This window comes from Ziziphus jujuba, chromosome 6 (assembly GCF_031755915.1).
Source record: "Ziziphus jujuba cultivar Dongzao chromosome 6, ASM3175591v1".
NCBI lineage: Eukaryota > Viridiplantae > Streptophyta > Magnoliopsida > Rosales > Rhamnaceae > Ziziphus > Ziziphus jujuba.
The window spans coordinates 14,571,430-14,593,554 of NC_083384.1; the positions used below are offsets into that span (position 1 = coordinate 14,571,430).

At 27.8% G+C, this 22,125-nt stretch overlaps 1 protein-coding gene across 1 annotated transcript; it reads left to right on the top strand.

The window, feature by feature from the left end:
• The first annotated feature begins 6,597 nt into the window (after window positions 1-6,597).
• Window positions 6,598-9,017, top strand: LOC107430490 (glycine cleavage system H protein, mitochondrial). The gene is made up of 4 exons (XM_016041335.4): window positions 6,598-6,850; window positions 7,087-7,175; window positions 8,191-8,361; window positions 8,646-9,017. Exons 1-4 carry the CDS (start codon window positions 6,742-6,744, stop codon window positions 8,772-8,774), a joined length of 498 nt encoding a protein of 165 aa, XP_015896821.1. The 5' UTR covers window positions 6,598-6,741; the 3' UTR covers window positions 8,775-9,017.
• The last annotated feature ends 13,108 nt before the right edge of the window (window positions 9,018-22,125 follow it).

Consider the following 22,125-nt stretch of genomic DNA (forward strand, 5'->3'; position numbering starts at 1 on the left):
TCTAAACTATATGGTTTGTGATAACTTGATCTGTAAATTTTTTTTTTTTTAACAATTAAGTTCCTAAACTCATTGAAGTCAATCACCGTTAGTCCCAAAACATCAATTCCGTTAACATTGTTAACAGAAAAAACATGTGAGAGACACATACCCATTTGACAAGGGAAACGAAGATCATTTTTTCAAAAGGTCAGCACCTTCTACAATAGCAAGAAGATTACGAAATTTTGCTCTATTTGTTCTTGCAGAAAGACCTTTCTTGTTTGACCACTATGAGGTATTAACAACGGAATCTAAACAATCAGCATTGACATATTTAATTCCCCTAATAAGGGCTCTCTTAGCAGGACTTGCATTTTGTTACCATCTATGCCATTCCCACCCATTAATTGATGCACGACCACACCCATCTGATCTAAGGCATGGTTTTAATGTCTTGGATTCACAGTACTTTGTCTTTGTTACAGTCTACTGTTCACATGCTGCTTGTTTCACATCACCATTTACTACTTTTAAAACCTTTTTGGATTGTGGTGACAGCACACCAACTACTTCCTTTTAAGCTTTGATGGCTTATTTGCTGCATCAGCACGGGCAAGCCATAAAAGAAATATGAATATATAAATAGACATATTAACAAAAAAACAAAAAGGGGACAAATGGCCAAATGATATTTAATTTTGCTTCATAAAAAATAAAATAAAATAAAATAAAAATATTAATTAGATACTTATAAATCTTTTCTTGAATTTGAACATCATGATCATAGCCATTGGCCACTTTTTCAACACCAACACAATTTCCAAATAACATTGAAACCTGCAGTGTGCTACGTTTAACAGCACTTTCTTTGGAAAATTTTTTTTTTCTTTAAAGTTGTATATATATATATGTGCTACGTTTAACAGCACTTTCTTTGGAAATTTTTTTTTTCTTTAAAGTTATATATATATATATATATATATATATATATAAAATATATAAAAAGTATTCAACTTTGTCCTCATCTGTTATTCACCCAAAAAAGAACTTTGTCCTCACTTTTCACTATCTCATATAAAGAATACGTATACAGAGGCTTTCATCTTACTTAGTGTCGGCAAACAGAGGCTTTAATTTTAGTTAGAGGCTTTCTTCCATTCCACAAAATCTTAACTGCCATAGATTGGTGTGTTTTCTTATACCCAATCTATATTTCTCAACTTTCATCACATATTGAAATTCAGATAAAAATTAAAAGTTCAATATAAACTTTCCTGCAGAGCATATTTTACAATGGTCAAAGTTCAAAATTAAAAAGGAAATACTTATGATCTATGGGTTGATACTTCTCGTTAATAGCTTCGTAAGGTTCCATCAAATTAGGATTAAGCTTCAGTTTGCTTGTCTGATATGTGCTTTTATCTTTCTCGCTAACAACTTTGTGAGGTTCCATTGAAAAAAAAGAAATAAATTTTAATTTGCTTGTCTGATCAATCACACTCTATAATCAAAATCCTAAATCTGTTTTTCCCAAATTTTCTCTCCCCTTTGCAAACCGGAATACAATACGAGGGACAGGGAAACATATAAAAATGACCTTCGTTGACCTTGTCAAATGAGCATGTGCCTCTCACATGTTCTTTCTATAACAATGTTAATGGAATTGATGTTTTCGGACCAAAGGTAATTGACTTTAATGAGTTTAGGGATTTAATTGTTAAAAAAATTAATTCAAGGACTAAGTTATCACAAATCATATAATTTAGAGATTTTATGTGATAATATCCCAATTTTAAAAGTAAACTCTATAATGCTAATTATCTAAAAAATGATTTAGTATGTAGATTTCACTGGTGATTATTTATCAACAATAACAAATAATTATATTGAAAATTAGACTAAATGGAAGGCATCAATTGCAAACATTAAAATAGCGGGTTCAATTTAAAATGGAAAATAAACTAAAAATTATTAGTTAGTCATTAAGAAAATTATGTGAATAAATAAAATTTTGTATTTTTGGGTTTTTTTTTAATGATTTTATATTTTTAAATAAATACATTTTAGTCATATTTACAACTCTTTGGAGAAAGATTTAAAGACCTTTTTTTTTTTTTTTTTGAGAATTAGAATGTAATGATTGGTTATTTATTTATCAAGAATGTTTTTGTCATAAGTGATGAACATCACTAGTTAGATCCATATGCTATTTCACAATTTAAATAGCTATTTACACACTTTTCCAAATTGAATTTTTAGCTAGATTAAAAAATTAATATATAATTAAATGCAAAAATTTAATAATGGCTAAGGTTTTAAAAGGCATGAGGCCCAGCCCAACAATGCGGCAAGATTAAGTCTCAAGCTTTACAAATTTAGGTGTGCTTAGGTTAAGCCTAGGCATAAAAAGGTGAATCCCTATTTTTATTATAATTTTAATTATTCAAAAACCATTTAATGAAAAAAATAATTCATACTTTGAAAGTTTAAATCTCTATAAGGTTATAACACCTTGGTGCATTCAATAAAAATAAATTTGCAAATAACTAATCATAATAGATTCGTAGAAACTTCATAATTTTCAAATTTCCAACAACAAATAAATTACTTAATAATTTACAATTAATCAATTTAAATATTGTTAATTTATCTCTTGTATTATTATTTATTTGACTCCAATTTATTATCTTATTCATCTAATTTATCATCTATGGCATGGCATCGAATACAAAATTATTTTTCTTTGGACTTTTTTTATTTTAACTTGAGCTCCAAAGCTTTTCATGTATTGTTAAATGCATGAGTTTCTATTTTCTTATTAAATCATTTATTAACTCTTTTTTTTTAAAATAAAAATTAAATTAACTTTTAAAAAAAATTATCTATTTATTCATTTTTTGAAAAAGTTTACGTCTTTTTGTGCTTAGGCCAGCTTTTTGGCGGTTAAAGCTCCATTGACTGCCTTTCTGCATGCCTAGTCCATATGCGAGGCTTTTTCTCCGCTCCTCATGCCTAGGCGCGCCTAGATTACCTTTTCATGCCTTTTAGAACATTGATAGTAGCTATGCCAGTAATAGTCTCGTTGGTTATCATCTCTATTGGTGGCAAGAAAAATGTTATGCCACCGTTAGTGCTCATGGATGCAAGTTAAATGATTATTCAAAAGATTTATTTTTTCCAATTAGATTTTTAAGAAAAAAAATCAATATATAATCAATTTAGGCTTTTTAGCAATTGTTATGTCAATATTTATGATCATTATCACTGATCACGAATACTTAAACTTCGATACAAATAGGAAAGTTCTTTATTAATCAAATCTAGCATATTTTTTTAGGCTGAAAAGTGACAGTCGAGAATTATAATTATACTTCTCTGTATTTTAGAACTTTTGTAGATTTACCTTTGTGTTATTAGAAAATATAAATTTTATTTCATTATTTTTAACACATCATAATGAGTGGGGAAAAAAAAAAAAAAAACCATGCTCCTCCTATATAAAGTTTATTAAATATCTAACAATGAATGGTTGGTTGTAGCACATGTTTTTGCTCCATTCATCAATATATATATATATAGTTAAATTCAAATAAGATTTTTAATATGAAGATTAACAAAATGTCTTTTTTTTTTTTAACCCGTAGATCGCATTAAAAGTTAAGATTTATGTTATATTTATTAATCATCATTTTTATGGAATTCACTTTTTCTAAATAGGATTTTAGTATATTACTAAATCTATATTTAATCAAATTTTAAATTTTAAATTCTAACATTTGATGTAATTCAAGAGTCATTAAAGATGAATCTTGATTTAATAAAGTAAAATGGATGTTACTTGAGACTCACGACATATATATATATATGTAGGGATATATTTTATGGTATGAACCGTTCGCATACAGACTGCACCAAAAGCCGACACTACTCATATATATATATATATATAGTAGTTTTCCTGTGCGGACTCTATATATGTATAAGTATTTGCTCCATAATGCATACCAACACTTAAGTAAAGAAAATTTATTTACCAAAAAAAAAAAAAAAAAAAAAGAACACACTTAAGTAAAAATTTGTCATGATTAAAAAAATGAAAAGGTAAAATAATATCAAATTTATGCTTAAAATGACAAAAATAACATGTGTGAATGAAATAGAACTGTTTGATAGTGAGCAACTCATTTTGCTTTTGCATTCGCCTTTTATTTCTTTTTTGTATTTTTTTTAATTATCTATATATTGCTGTTTATTTGTGAATTTTTAAATTAAAAACAAAAACAGTAACCCCTTTTTTTAGTATTAGTATTACGTTTATATGTATATATATAAATATCTTTAGTTACAAATATAAGACTATAAACTTATCTGCTTGAAAGTCTTATATGGGTTTATCACAATAACAAAAATACAATGCTTTTGTATGGGATGACTTGGGTTAAACAAGGTTTGATTAAGCGATTTTTGTTAAAGTATTTTTTTTCATTTTAAACAGATATGATAAAATCTCTCACGATTTAATAATATGACATGAATTTGCGTAATATAATTTAGTATTTAATTTTAACAAGTCAACCCATAATTATATTAATGAATCATAATCGGTGAAATATGCGAATGACTTGTTTCATCTAGGAATGAGCATGGATTTGATTGGTTCAGTTTTGGACCAAAATACAACCCAATTCATATTTTTTAATTTATCTAATACAAAATCCAATTCAAATCATTAAAGTTTTAAATCCCAACAATTTATGATCGATTTGGTTTGGATTGGTTAATCAGTTTGAAACTTACTAGTTTATAAATATATAATACAAATTAAAAATCTTCCAAACATAAAATATAAATAATAAATTGTAGTTATCCAAATATAAGTAATCCAACACAGAATAAAATAAAAGATTGTAATATATTAGTATGCAATTTATAATATTCAGTTACACTCATCAATGTTAAAAAAAAAACGCTCTTCAATGTAAAATAAAGAAGAAAAGGTAGCAACTGATACACATCATGCATTTCATTAAGTAGCAAGCATTAATAGTCATCATCTCATTTCTACAAAATCAAATTAAAATTGTTAGAGCAAATAATGTAAAATAATACATTTATCAAAATTCAAATATTCAAAAATTACTGCATAATACTATTTATGGTGGTGATGGCGGCAGCAAAACATGTTTAGAGTTTCAATTTCATTTGAAAACAGGGGATATGTTAAAAAAATATATATATAGAAATGAAAGAAAAAGAAAAAAATATATAAGTTTTTAACAATATAATATATGAATTAGGTTGGATTGAGTTTATATTTCCAATCTAATAATAGATCCAATCTAAATAATTAATAATTTTTTAAATCCAATCTAATTTAATATATATAAAAATTCAATTTAAACTGTTACAAATAGATTAAATTGATTGATTCAAATAATTGGATTATATTTTGGCCATCTACTTTCACCCATTCATAAAGCATTTTAGCAATTATTGTATGTAAAAAGATAGGCCTAGTTTTATGATTATAGTTACAGTGAAAAGACGATGAAAAGACTAAAGGAACGGGGGATGACTACATGTAACAACGCAAGGGCTATTACGAGCTGACTAGAAGAAGTAAGGCTTAGATTAGTAGGTCCTGGACATAATCTTCCTGGAGATAGAGAATTTTTATGTTTCTTATTTCACTTTTCCTCAATTTTTTTTTTCCTAATTTCTCTATCTTTGATTTGCAATAACATATTATTATTTTGTGTTTGATTAAATGTATTTTGATAGCTCAAAATAAATATATATATAGACATATTTATATATATATATATATATTATGGTAAAAAAAAAAATATATTTTGATAGTTAATACTATTTTTATTTATATTTTTTTAATAAAAAATATTTTATAAAATATAATATAAAATATGTAGATAACCCATATAAATAATTTAATAAATGATCTGTTAAATTCATTAATAAATGAATTTGAACATAAAAATCTCTACCAGTTAGTGTTAGGTGATTGAATGAGTAAAATTTAATATGAAGCCGACACAACTCGTTTTCACACCATCCATTATCATGTATAATTTCAAGGGATATAACTGCAATTTCTGAAAACAAGAGGGCAAAGCTAAAAAGGAGATCAAATACAAAGGCAGTAAGTAACTATAATTTTTTTTTTTTGTTTTTTTTGTTTTTTCTAAATAACTTAAAACAATATCTTTTAGGGAATTTTTTTTTTTTCCTCATCTAGTCAGCTGACAATATTTCTTAAAAGTAAAAAGAAGAAAGAAAAAGTAAACTGACAATATATTTATTTTGAGCATTAAAAATTTTTTAAATGGATTTGTAATGTTGCAAATTACATGTAATTTTGATCAATAATCGATAGTTCTGGTCATTTTTTTAAGGTAAAGCCTTATAGGAAACAAATATAAAACGGAAAAAAAAAAAAACATTTTGTTCTCAATCTAACTTTTACTGTTCCATCAGGAAAGAAAAAAATTACCTACCATGCAAAAACATAAAAAAAAATACTAGAAAATTAAAATTAAAGAAAGAGGTTAAAATTACAAAAAAGTTAAAATGAATGAAAAACCAGTGGGTCTGCGGGCATTGAGGGGTTGTCTGAGGATGAGGCTTTTGTTGCCCACCATTCAAACAAGATAAAACCAGAAATCTTGAAATATATCAACTTCCTTATTGTCTTCTGAATATTAGCGTTTGGAGATTGGAGATAAACCAAGCAAGAGGGATAGTATGGCACTCAGAATGTGGGCTTCTTCTACAGCCAATGCACTCAAAATCTCTTGTGCCTCCAAAGCTAATCTCTCCCCTACATTTGCTCTATCTAAATGCTTCTCAACTGGTACGTTTTCCTTCCAACTTTAACTTGGGGACCGACCCCACTCCTCGAGAGAGCATGAAGCTTGCTGGGTTTTTCTTTAATTTCAATACCCATGTTAAAGATTTTCAGAGTTTTTGGTTTGGAAACAGCAATTTTCCCACTAGCCAAACACTACGTTAACTCCCTGTTCTATTATATTATGTTTGGGGGTTCGGATTTTTTTTTTTTTTAATTTGAATTTTTTTTTTTTGTTGCAGTTTTGGATGGGTTGAAGTATGCAAATTCACATGAATGGGTCAAACATGAAGGGCCAGTGGCTACAGTTGGCATCACTGATCATGCCCAGGTTTTGATTTTTTTCTCATTTCCTACTTTTTAATCTGACTCTCTTCCTCTAATCTTTCTTGTTTGTCAAAAAAAAATTGCATTTCTAACTGGACAAGCAGTTCTTCACTCTCATGTTGATTAATTTACATGGCGAAATTTTGAATCTATACTGAAAAAATTTGAGTCATTTAGGGTTGAGTTATGGTGACAGTGGATGGTGGATTACCCACTCATGTTCTTTGGAAGTCTCCAATTACATTTTGAATCATGGAGGAGAGAATCACACAGCAGCAATTAGAAAATGACGTTATGTAATTTTTTACTCGGTATTGCATATACATATTTCTCATTCAGATTTGTTCATCATATAACAACTAATTTGATAGTTTCTGCCGAAAAAAAGTAGCCTCATACACAGCTGTGGATATCTAGTTATTTTTATTTTTATTTTTAATTTTTTTAAATTTTTTATTATAGTCAGAAGCTTAAATAAAATTTCAAAGATTTACTTTAAGGGAAAAAAAAAAATTTAACACATAATACCAACTCTGTTTTTTCAGTTTCGCAAAAATGCTTTTGTGTTTTTGTAAATTTCATGTGCGAATCTGTTTGCGTTCCATTTTTGTTATGATATTACCATTCTGTGCACTTAATTTTAGAATTTTTCACCAATTCTTTGCATTTTCATGTAAATACAATCACTTAAACCATAATTGACATTTGAACATTTTCATGCACTCAATTTACATGTGCAAAATCAAAATACTTATATGTACAAAAGAAGTGACATTGCAGCAAAAAAGAAATGTGAAAGGGTAGGTCTGTAATTTCAAAATATGCAGAAGCAGAGAGAGAGGGGGGGTCTTAGTACTGTAGTTTTTCCTATACATTTTCTATTCCTACTTGCTTTCTAAAAAAGACAAAAAAAATGGATACTCTTTCATATAAGTAAAATTATTACCGTAGCACTTTTTGGTTTCTAACAAATAAAGACAGTGAATCTGAAGTATATGATGGTATGTATTTATTTGCAGGATCATCTTGGAGAGGTAGTGTTTGTGGAGCTGCCGGAATCTGGTGTTTCAGTCTCCCAAGGTGCAAGCTTTGGAGCCGTGGAAAGTGTTAAAGCAACCAGTGATGTCAATTCTCCAATCTCTGGTGAGGTTGTTGAGGTTAACACCAAACTTTCTGAATCACCTGGCTTGGTAATTCTTCCTTTATATCTCTATTAACTTTTTCTTCATGTTCTGTTTGTTTCCCAAGAATCCAATATCTCTTTTCCTTAATTTGCTTATGAACTAAGTGAACCTCAGAAACCTTATCTTTTTTGCTTGCAACCACAGATTATTATAAGGTTTGCATTGTTCATCTTTATTTCTCATATCAGCTCTCTCTTTTGGGAAATGAAATTTTTCTGCAATTTTTTTTTCTTTTTTTTTTAACCTTTTTTCTTATGTCACTTGTTTTTTTTTTGGTTACTAAAATGAAGATCAATTCAAGCCCATTTGAAGATGGATGGATGATCAAAGTGAAACCAAGCAATCCCTCAGAATTAGAATCCTTGTTGGGTCCTAAAGAGTACACGAAATTCTGCGAGGAAGAAGACGCTGCACATTAAGAATTTCGAAAACAAAAAAAGAACGTGCAGAGGGTCAAATCATGCAATACATCTTGGACTAACTGATTTTGGTCATCTGTTTTTAAGGTTATTGTAATGTGACAAGTTCTTGTCAATTATTACAATAAAAACTGCTAGCTCTAAGTCATAAATTTGCCTACTTATTTCTCTTTTTCCTTTCTATTATTCTCCTACTCTTCTGTCTGCATCTTAATCTTAATGCAATTAATATTCATTCCTCCATCCTCATTCATCTCTTCTCATTTTTTCTTCTTCTTCTTCTTCTAAATTTTCCTGGAATTAATTACTCCCTGATTTACTCTATATGCTTAAGTTGTTCAAAGAATTTTTTTACCAAGAAAAAAAATTCCATATGATTATCTTTTGAGTAAAGGAAGAAAAAGAAAAAATAAGGTGCACAGCATCCAAGCATCTTGGAAATGGCAAATAATTAGTAAGGCTGTTTCCAATTGGATCTTATCAAGAGGCTTTTGAAGTGAATTATTGATGTAGGAGGACGTACTCAATTTTTGTCAACCATACACACCTCTTTGGATATTTCTGTTGGACCTTGACAGACTGATTCGGCATTCAGCATAGGTCCATTCCTATGTTTCTTAATGCACTTGAATCATTCATCTTTCTAAGTTTCTTTTCAAAATTCATTAGATTGGTTTTAGTTTTCTTGTTCTTTCCAAGCCTTTTTTTGGCCAATATTCAACACTCAATAGGATGTTTGGTAAACATAGAAAAGTTTTTAAAATTTTTATTAACCAAAGAAGGAAAAAAAGAAAAAGAAAAAAAGAAATCACTAAAAAAGGGTAAGTAGTTTGATAATTAAAATACAGACACAGAGGTTCTTATTTAATTAGAGCACAAATCAGCTCCAGAGACTGAGAGATTGTTTACAACTGAAATTAGTGAGTCACTGATTGTTGGTGCTTATATGTGACCTTCGTGACTTTGACAAAGGCACAGTTTTGTCTGAAGGAGTTGGTATTTAGCATGCATTTCATTGGGGCTTCTGGATAAGGCGTTCCATTCTGTAACATATGACAAATTTAGACACTTATTAGCAAAATTGTTTTGTTAAATTCTCAAAAAAGATGAAAAAAGAAAAATACAAAAGAAAAAAATTGTTTGCCCCATGTGTTAAAGTCGGTGAAGAATTAATTTTAGTATTAATATCATTTTTATCTCCCAAACTATGTATTAGTAGATTTGGCCTGGTAGTAAAACTATTTTCTTGATCAAGGATTCAAATTTTGACTTAGATAAAAATTCTCATTCTCTCATGGTATGATAATAATAGTAGTAATAATGAAATTATGACACCTTTTTCACTTTTTTCCTTTGAGCTATACATTTTTATACATGGCTCCACATTTGTATCTTTTTTAGTCCAATCAAGCATTTTTAATGGATGAATTTGATAAAATTAATGGCCAATGAGAAAAAATTTATAGTTTAAAGGGCAAAATGAAAATCATGTTATAGTTAGAAATAAGGTTGATATTTTTTTACCCCAAAAAAAAGGGTGATATTAACCCTTAGTTTTAATAGTATGAGAAACTCACTATTTAGTAAAGAAGAAAACGATGAAAAAGAACTGTGATCTCTAGATTGGCTGGATCAGTTCTGGGGAAAGACCTGGCGGGCTTTCTCTCCAAAGGGAAGTACAGAACCTGCTTATTTTCTTTTCTTTTTTGTTTTTTTGATAGAAACAGGACAGACCCTGCTTTTGGTTTCTCATTCTACTGTCAGTGCAAATAAGGTAACATTTCAGTAACAAAACAAGCGCACATATATATATATATATATATATATACATATATATGTATATATATAATCACAATCAAATAATATAAAATTTATAAATCGTGAAAGATAGATGTGAGAAAAAAAGATAAAAGATTAATGAGTAAATTGTAAAATTTATCGGTCTTAAAGAATGTACAATAAAAAGAAAAAAAATTACTATGTAATTCAACATTATTAGGATGTGATAGTTTAAATATAAAAATAATCGTTTTCTTAACGATCAAAATCTTTTCGAAATAATTAGTTTTAGATTTCATATAAATTTTGGAATTAAGCATTGTTCTTAGATCATTAGAATAAATGATTTTTTAAAAACTCTAAACAAAAATTCCATACAGCAAGATACAAACCGGATATGATTTAATAGTCATCCTATATAGATTTTACTTTAATAGAGTGAAGTCAATCTTATTGACTATATATAAACAAAACAAATTTTCATTTATAATTTATTATTTTGATTTTGATCTAATTTACATCATATCTTCTTGGAAACATACGGCCAGAGAGTAGCCGCACTTGGCTTAGATGGGCTCAAGCCCACCCAACCAAAATTAAAAAAATATAAATAGTGTGTGTGTGTGTGATCTAATTTACATCATATCTTCTTGGAAACATACGGCCAGAGAGTAGCCGCACATGGCTTAGATGGGCTCAAGCCCACCCAACCTAAATTAAAAAAAATATAAATAACAAACAAAAAAATATTATTTCATAAAAATAAAAATAAATAAATAAAAGAAAGAATGAAGAGAAGAGATAGAAAGAGGACAAGGGTGAAAATTAAAAAGTATATATAAAGTACTTTGTATCTTTTATTATTATTTTTCCTTGAGAAAAAAAGTATGATATGTGAAAATGAATTAACTCCATTTTTATTATTATAATTAGCTTTGTATTAAAATATAACTTTGAGTTGGGATCTTTTATTTTGATTGGTAAAATTTAAGAGATTATTTAATATTATTGGCTTATTTTGATGATTTAATTAAAGTTTATCATTATAATAAATTGAGGAAATTAATTTAATTTAATTGTTGATTTTATACAATTAAATATTTACTATATAATTATATTAATTCCATGGATATTCTTTGTATAGAAATAATTTTGTTTTTGCAGCGTACAACGATTGAAAAATCACACATTAGGATTCAAATTAGTTATTTTTTGTATATCTATTACATGTTTTTTTTCCTTTTTTTTGGGGTTAAAATCTTTTTTTTTTCCCCCCTCAAGTTAATAGAAGATCTATGATTGACTATGTCCCCTTTAATTTGGAGCGTTTTCACTTTTCAGTTAATTAATTTTCTGGTAGTGTACATTTGAAACAAATTTAGGGAAGCCACCCTAAAATTAAATCCTGGCTACACCACACACCAAAATTTTACATTCTTTTGGTATAATTTAAGCTGAAAAATAAATGTCTTCTATCGAATAATTATAACTGTAATAAAAGGGAATTGAACTTTTTTATTGTTATTATTTTTGATTTATAACTGATTACAAAAAATTATAGGATTAATTTGAATTATTCATTACTATTCGTCTCAACAGTGGCCTCTCGTAATTTGATAAGAAAGCGTAGTTTTGCATGGAGTCTTATCAATAACCTAAAACACAAATACAAAGTCATATGATAAAGGTACATGATAAAGGTTAAAGGGTTATCACTTACTTAATTAGGTGTTTGTATTTGAATTAATTCATCATTTGCACTTCTCAAGTTAGCATTATATATATATCTCTCTCTCTCTCTCTCTCTCTATATATATATATATCTATTTCAGGATAAGGTTGCCAATAGAACATAAATCATACAATTTTATATATAGAATTATTAACATTTTTTTCCTTTAATTATGGAAGAAAAGGTTGTCGACATTTTTGATATTTTGTTGGATTTCAAACCGTAAGGAATTTTGTTCAAACCTCTTAAAATGTCATCCATATTAGGATTATTCTTATTGGAATACGCTTAATCGAAAAGTTTTTCAAACTCTAAAGCTAACCGTTCTGAAAATGTCTCGATTGTTAACAAAATAGTTATTTTTACATTTGAACCACTATTGTTTCACACTCGGACGTCATGGGATTGGACATCAAACTCTAAAGCTAGCCGTTCTGAAAATGTCTCGATTGTTAACAGAGTAGTTATTTTTACATTTGAACCACTATTGTTTCACACTTGGACGACATGGGATTGAACATCAAGTAACCTTTGCTAGTAAGATAGTTTTCTAGTGCCCCACACTTGCCTGCAATTATTCTAACATCCTCATATTGATTTATCACCAATCGTCACAATTTGCACCAGTGTATTATTTATTAATCTTGCTCTTTCTTGTTTAGTATTTTTCAAGGTTCACAGATATTATAGTGTTGTCATTTGAAATGTTCAGAAATGTTTGTTAATATCATGTTGTCATCAGGTCTCGGCAAAGTTCACTCTCTTTAATTAGAATTTTAGTATGTCAATAAATTTATATTTATCAAATTCAAATTTTAAATTTTAGCCTTTAATATAACTAAAGGGCTAATAAAGGAGGATCTGACTTTGAAATTATTGGATTATCCTAATATTAGTTGACTTATATATATTTATATATTTTTTTATGAGGTTGATTTTATAATATTATGCTAAAATCTTTAGTTTTTCAATATTTAGTAGTTTTTTTTTTTTCAGTTGAATATCTAGTTAAAACTAGGGGTTGTAGTTTGGGTAACGACATAATGACACAACTCAAAAAAATCATTGAATAAATGGATTTGAGTTTAACATAAATCGATTCGGATCATAATTGTGTCATTTTCAGATTGATCCGTTTAACTCGAAATTGACCTTTAATAACCCATTTATTAAACATGTTAGTTTTAATCCTAACATAATTATATACCTATTACAACCCATTTAAATTCAATTGTAAATTACAATTTTATCCACTAATATAATATTTAATAAGTAAAAGATATTATAAGTTAAAAAACTTGTACATGTTATAAAAGTAATTTTCTATTATTAGGTTTTTTAAAAAAAAATAAAAACATTAAAGAAGAAACTCAAATGATTAAAACTCCACACGATTAGAATTTAAAAGCCCTAATTGGTCCTTTGTCTTTTTACATCCAGCTTTAAGCAAGCTACCATAAGCTAAAGGTCTTGAAAATTACCGCTTGAAGAAATTTGTTCTTGTTTCTCTCTCTCTCTCTCTCTCTCTCTCTCTTTACTAGGTTCTAGTTCTGGTCATTTTCTTCTTTCTTCTCATTGATGTAGTGCCCTAGATCTTGGAAGAATGAAGGAGAAGAAGTTGCTCTCAATTCCGTGGGTGCACCAAGCAAGATAAGAAAACCCAGTCCAGCTCTAAGCAAGTTGCCATCACTAACCTGAAGATCCTGAACATTACCGTTTGAAGAAATTTGTTCCTGTTTCTCTCTCTCTCTCCCCCCCTTTACTAGGTCCTAGTTCTGGTCGTTTTCTTCTTTCTTCTCATTGATGTTGTGCCCTAGATCTGAAAGAATGAAGGAGAAAAAGTTGCTTTTAATCCCATGGGTGCACCAAGCAAGATAAGAAAACCCACTTCACTCAGTGCACCAATTCAACGAGTTTTAGACATGCTGAGTCCTCAAGTCAAATTCATTTGTTCTTTACTTTGTAACCATACTTACACATTGCAGCCATTGATAATGACAACATGTAGAAATGTTTCAAAAAAAATTTGAGTTCAAATATTGTGCTTTAAATATTAATGAATTATAGTCAATTAGGTAGGATTAAAACTTTGGAATTCTTTTCTTGGGTTGGATTGCAAAAGGGTTTTAAGTTTGGTGACTTTGTGATTGAGCACATGGCCAATTTTCTAGGTAGGAGGAAACTGTTTGATGATATGAAGTGTCTTTTGGTCATTGTGTTTTTGTGAAATGGTTAAATTTCTTGTCGGATGTTTTCTACTTGTATTAGATTTTTGGGTAGATAAGGGACATTTTATATGAAGGCCTCTGCTTATTTGAAGAAATGGAGTTGAAATTTAGGTGTAGATTTGATAATCATGTGTAAAATAATATGCTTTATGTGCTTTGTAAGAAGGAATCATTTAGGAAATTAATTGATGGATATATTAGCTAGCTACCAAATCTTTCTCTTTCTTTATTGTATGCCTCCTTGGTTAAAGCAAAAATTTTGGTAATACAACAGCGAAGACCTGCAATAATTAAGGAAAAAAAAAGAATTGGAAAATATCATTGCAATTTATATTAGTTAATTGTACAATAGAGAGGACACAGCAAAGACTAGTGTCCCTCTCTCCATATTAACTCTATGGTATGTCAATATATAGGTATAGAGCCAGATTACCACCGTTCCTCTCGTTTGTAGTGTTAGAAAAGTATATATATATATATATATATATAATGTGTATATATATTGCTTTGTGATTTCACAAATAAAAAATTGGAAAAAGAAAAAAAAAAAACAAAAGAATTGGACAATACTATAGCAATTTATATTAGTTAATTGTACAATATAGAGGACCTAGCAAAGACTACATGTCACTCTCTCTATATTAACTCTATTGTATGGAGATAGATTATCACCACTCCTCTCAATTGTAGCATTAGAAAAAGGATATATGTATGTGTGTGTGTGCGTATTTTGCTTTTTGATTTGGAAAAAAAAATTATATACATGTTTACTTTAAGGTTATTACAATATTTTATTTTAATATGTAATTTATTTTTTTGAAAATATGTCGATAATTATTGATGAACTTCAAGTAAATCTTTAAGTCAAATAGTTTTGAAATGCTTATTAATTTAGAAGATGATGCAAGTCCTATGGAGGGAGTCACAAGTGAGCATAAAGTGAAGTGCAAGAGAAAACTTATTTCAAAAGTTTGATCTTACGTTGATGTGCTTTTGTTCGATATTAATGGTAAGCAAAGATGTAAATATAAAAATTGTGATACAAATTATCTCTATGATAGTAAATATGGAATGGGTAATGATGCATCATTTAAAAAGTTGTGTGAAAAAAAGCACTCGTGATTAATATCTCAAGAAAGAGGGATTATCTCATTAAATGCATCTAAATTTAATTTTGAGCATTTTCGAGAATTAGTAACTTCAACCCTATTCAGGTACAATTTGCCTTTTTACTTCGTTGAGTGTGATGGAATTAGAGCTGTATTTAAATATTTGCATCCTTATATACAACTAGTTTTTAGAATTTCTACTTAGTTGGATGCTCTTAAAATGCATTTGAAAGAAAAATGTAGGATAAAATGCATGTTGGATACAACTCTTGGTAGAATTTATTTGACTTCTGATTATGGACTTCTGCAACTATTGATGGATACATACATCTTACTTGCCATTTCATTGACAAAAAATAGGTCTTGCAGAGAAGATTGCTAAATATTTGTTATACATCTCTGTTATATGCTACCTCCACATACTGATATAGCATTGGCAGAAAAAAAATGTACTATTTGTTGTGTGAATGAGGAATTGAGACTTTTTTTTAGCTTTAGATAATGCTTCTGTAAATGATATGTTTGTTGATATGTTAGTCAGTCAATGATAATTAAAGAGGACTGCAGTTTGTGATGGTGATTTTTTTCATCTTAGATGTTCTACACATATCATTAATTTGGTAATACCAGATAGGTTGAAAGATATTGATAATGTTGTTCACAAGATTCTAAAAAGTATTAAATATGTAAAGGGGTCATAAGTAAGAAAGCAAAGGTTCTTGAAATGCTTTAAATTATTGTCAATGGACTCTAAGAGAGGTTTACGGCAATATGTGCCTACTAAATGAGACTCTACATATTTAATGCTTGAAAGTGTATTGTACTATCGGCATACCTTTTGGCATTTGGAACTACATGTCAATTTAGAGTTTAATGAATTTAAAATGAGTTATAGATTTTAAAAGACTTGATAGATTATTATGAAATTCCACAGATTTCATAAATAATTTATAAGAATCCAACAAAATCTTTGGGATCAAGGCTGGATCTCATATGGATAATTTTCTTCACAATTTCATTATTAAAATCCTTTTAAATCCATTGAAATCCATCATTTTTTAAAATCAATGACTTTTTGAATACTATTAAATTTTAAAAGAATTTTATAAAGTTCTAATTGAATACATCTATATTTTAATGTACTATTATAAAATTTATTAAAATTTAAATTGAATATCACTAGATTTATATAGACTCCTTCAAAATCTAAACTGAATATCTCTACTTTTAAATATTTTTAAAATCCTTCAAATTCTAAATTGAATACACCCTTCTAAGTGATTCAAATTATAAGAATTATCCTTCTCATCATGACTGGGAGAAGATTGAAAAGATAAGTAGATTCTTGGATTTGTTTGTACAATATTACTTGCATATTTTTGGGAACTAAATATCCTACTTCAAATTTGTACTTTTCCTTTTTTTTTTTTTTTGTATGTTAAATTGAAGGAAAATATTGAATGTGAGGATGAATACTTGAGAACCATGGCTAATCAAATGCTTAAAAAATTTGAGAAGTATTGGTCATAATTCAGTTTGATATTAGCTATTGCAGTGGTTGTGGATCCACGATATAAGCTTCAATTTGTAGATTGGTGTTATAAAAAAAATTATGGAGCTAATGATTTTAGTGAGTTCATACGAGTTAAAAACAAATTATTTTCTATATATAAGGAGTATGCTCAAAGAAGACCTTCGACATCTTCTATGCATCGTTTGCAGAAAGAAAAGAGTACTACATCTTGTGGTGTTGGAAGAAATGACATTGCTTTTAGAAAGACAACCAATGCCATTTTGAAGTTAAATGATTCTTAACTTTTTGATTTTTTTGCTTTAATTTTTGTATTTGTGTTAATTAGTGATTATCTATAATTTTTTGAAAAAGAGTCTTATTGAGATTTTTTTTTCTAACAATGTAGGAATTTAATATTTGTGAAATCGAGGGGATAGGTGCCAATGCAAAAAAAAAAAAAGAAAAAAGAAAAAAAGTCATTATCGGAGCTTTATTTAGAGGAACCAAGGATGGCTACCAAAGTTGAATTGAATGTGCTTGATTTTTAGAAAGCAAATCAGTTTTGTTATCTCAAAGTTGCTTTAATGGCTTATGATCTATTGAGTATCCCTATATTCATTGTTGCCTCTAAATTTGCTTTTAGCATTAGATGAGTGTTAGATCAATTTTGTAGTGCATTAAAGTCTAATACTGTTGAAGCAATTTTTCTTTATTTCATTTGGATATATGAAACTTTTTAGGTTAATAAGTATTGAAATATTTGAAATTTACATTGGTTTGTATTTTATATATGGTCTTTTACTTCATTTTGTAACACACAATAAAAAAAAAGGATAAAATATTTATTAAATAAAATATTTGAAGTTTATTTTGGTTTTCATTTTATGTAATACATTATTTTATTTTGTAATACATAATGAAACAAAATATTAATTAACAATTTATTTTCATCCATATAAAAGCTAAACAGACTTTATAATTAGCTAATTTAGTTAAAAAAATATATAATATAAATTAATTGCTAGGAAGGAAAGTGATGAATTTTGAAACTTCGAAGGCTAGCTGTACCAATTTTTTTGGTAAACAAGGCTAGCTGTAAATGTTTTAGCGAGTCTGGATCAATTATATTCTCCCTATGTATTAAACATAAAATCGTGTTCAGATTCCATTTTATCTAGGTGTTTTGATCAAAGCAATCCCTTGCGTATATATTATGTAAAAATATCATATATATATATATATATTGTTATCCAAGCAATAATGTGTACATCTAATCTATTATGTCACAAAAATGGCGAATACATATAAAATATTGTTTCACATTCTACATCCATCCATTTTTTTTCAATTGTTTAAGTGTTTATAGTACTTAAATCTTAAAATATATACTACCGTGCACAGATGGTCGCATACTCGATCATATGTATGCTGAAATTAAATTTTAAATTATTGTTTAGAATTTCAAAATATATGGACCAATAATTAGATAATGACACCTCATTTTACCACATCGTACGATAAATATTAATTTAATATACATAATTATTATTAATTGAAATTTGTTAATATCTATCAAATAACACAAAGCAATTCACTGTAGCATCTCATAACCTTTTTTCCTTTTTTGACAACATTAACACTATGCTTGGATTAAATGGAGGAAAGGGAAAGAGAGAATAAATTTAACGAGGAAAAGAAAAAAAAGGGAAAAAAAAAGTATATTTATTAATAATTGTTGTTTAGATAATTAATAAGTGGAAAGGAAACAAGAGTATATGAAAGACAATTAATATTTCCATCAATGACACTAAAAGCTAATTTTGAAATATTAAAAAATTTCACTAAAACATTTTACTTTTTTATCCATTTTCTGTCAATTTTGGAAGCAAAATAAAATTGTTTAAAATAAAAGAGCAATTCCTTCATTTTCCTTACTTTTTTTTTTAATCTCATTTTAACTAACCAAATAAGAAAAATAAAATAATTATTTCCTTCTTATTTCCCTTACATTCCATAAAAATAAATCTTAAATTTGGAAGTATATTATTAATAATTATACCATCGAACAAAGTCTATGAATCCTTGGTCATAACCCATTAATGTATAATTTGACCAGATTAAATTGAATTATTTTTATTTTGAATAATTTAGTCCGAATAGAAGTTGATTGGTCGAAATATTAAATTAGTATAGAGAAAGCTGTGTTGGCAATTAAAAAGGATTATATACCGACCACAATTTTTAAAATTCCTAATCTACCTTTGTTTAAAAAAAAATAAAAAATAAAAAATAAAAATTCTTACATCTGCCTTCGTCAGCAACCACCATCAACCAAGGCCAAAAGCTTATAGTGTTAGTTAGGAAATTTAATATGTAAATCTAGTTATTTCAACATTCTTTTTTTGATTTTTACAATTATTAATTGACAGTTCTGATATCATGTTAAATTATTATCGCTTATTTTAAAAGTTTAACCTATTAAAATATAGTTATGTCAATATGTCCACCACAGCGGACTAAGGTATATTCTTAGTAGTTTTACCATTGAGCCAAATCTATCAATACAAAAAAAAAAAAAAAAAATTGATATGATTAGTATATATGTAATAACTCATCTTGAGAAAACACCTAAACTTGGAGATTTTAAACGGTTTGACTAAGGTTGACCAAATTAGACTTTTAAATGACACTAAGTTTAACTTTTCTTTGGAGATGGATTTTGAGTTTGACTCTTATACCATTGTGTAGAGTTCATCGATATTAGTTCTTGGACTTGCGACATGCTTAATTTGAACCTATGGTTAAAAATTTATGGTTTGAGAAATTTGAAATAGACTAGTTTTTGTCTGTTAATGACCTAGGAGCCTAAAGATATGTTAGAAAGTGTCCCCAACATTGAACAAACTTTAAAATATCCGTTTTGTCAAACTCCAGAAACCACTCCCAAACCCCGGGAAGTTGAATCGAGTTGACATAAGCCCAACCATTCAGCCGAATTTCAACAATTTTAGGCCACCATCAAGCAACATGCATTAGCCACCCATGTTACCCACCTCCAAGTGACCTAGGTTGCAAAATTTCATTGTGATCCGCCGTTGGATTCGCCGGAATTAAACATTCGAAGCTTGCGGTGGCACTGATATGTTTTTGGTGATGATTTCAAGCAATTTCAGGCCAATCCATACACCATTCCCTCCTAATTTAGACTTTTTGAATCCATTTCAGTTTTTTCTTTTAAATCGAAATTCTTTATAGTTTAAGAGATTCATCAACCTCAAATTTGGCCGAACCTTCCAATGAATTTTCTCGACATTGGCGACACTTTTGGACCAAGATGAGCACCACACTGCATTACTTTCGTTGATATAAAGTTTGTGAATTTTGGATATCATTTGATAATTTTTCCATTTTTAGATCAATTGGTTAAATACCTAGTAAAATTGAATTATATTTGGACAACCTATAACCAAATTGAAGTTGGATTTGTGAAATTGGATGTTAATAGAACTAATAGAAAGGTCAATTTCATAAAATTAGCTTTCGAGTGAAAATCTCCAAATTTTGGATATCAAATCCTAAGGGTTCAAGGTATAATTGGACCATTTGATATCCAATTTATATAATTTTATAGTTGTATAAATTATTTTAAGATATTGGGACATACCAATTTATTAGATTTAATTTATCAAAGCCTGACCAATATTTTATTATATTATAGACACCTGTATTAAGTCTGAAAGCGTCGTGACAAAGGAGTAGGAGTAAGTATCAACGGTCTTTATAAGTGGTTATATTCTTAAATGATTTTGGGCATGCTAGTACATATATATATATATATATATATATATATAATATAATTTGAATATAATATATATATATATGATTTGATTCAAATGGTTATTATATGTATATATAAATATTACATATATATATATATATATATATTATCATTTTATATGACCTTTAATAATATTTTAAATAATTTTAAATTTAAATGAGTTTATTGTGAACTTATAAATTTTAGTATTTAAATATTTTGACCATTAAATTGATGGTTTAGTCATTTTGAAAAATATTTGATTTTTGAGAAAGTGGATTGGAAATTATATATTTTTAAGTATGTTTAATAGTTTTGTATTTTAAAGTACTTAAAAATGATTTATGGTGATATATATTTCATTGTTGGTATTTGTGTTTTGGCCTAAAATTGTGATTTGGAATGTTTGGGATATTTAAATAAATTATTGGATTTGAATATTAAATTTTATTTTATAGTATGATATTTATTTGTGAAAAAATTGAAAAATATGATTTTAAAAATATTGTTTATGAATACTGTACTGTTGTTTTTGATTAATATACCATATAATGCAGTGTTTCAGTTCAATATTATATTATGGCGTGGATTTGCCACGATACTTTTAGTACGCTAAGGGTCATTAAGTAATTTATTCCCACATGTTCATTATTGCCACGATGCCTTCCATATAATAAAAGTTGTGAATTAGATTCATATTAAAGTTTTGTATTGCTATGATGCCTTCAAGATCCTAAGGATAGTGAGGTGGGTTTGTCCCACATGTTTCTTTTTCTTTTTTATTGTCCGATAGTGATCTGGAATACTATGCACAACTTGACAGTGCTAAGTATATCGTATGGTATATTGTTTATATTTTTCTGATTACATTGTTTATTTTTTGATCTATTGTGGTTTTATGGTATTTCCTATATTTATTTTTATGAACATATTTATATTGTTTTATGCCTAGTATTTAAATAATAATTGATCCAATTTATAATAATCAAATGGTTTGTTGATTTATAATATTTCAGCCTTTGCTTTTGATATGGATTTGGGGTGCAAATTTAGATTTGTGAAACAATTTTACAATGAAAACTTCTTGAAAGAGTGGAATGAGAGATCTTGAGAGAAATATTTACAAAAATAAAATATTATTCTTTATTGTACCATGCCATTCATTGAGATATT

Coding starts and splice junctions, on each gene's coding strand:
- LOC107430490 (XM_016041335.4), top strand. CDS start 6,742: ATGGCACTCAGAATGTGGGCTTCTTCTACAGCCAATGCACTCAAAATC. Junction 6,851..7,086: donor ATCTAAATGCTTCTCAACTG/GTACGTTTTCCT, acceptor TTTTTGTTGCAG/TTTTGGATGGGTTGAAGTAT. Junction 8,362..8,645: donor TTTCTGAATCACCTGGCTTG/GTAATTCTTCCT, acceptor ACTAAAATGAAG/ATCAATTCAAGCCCATTTGA.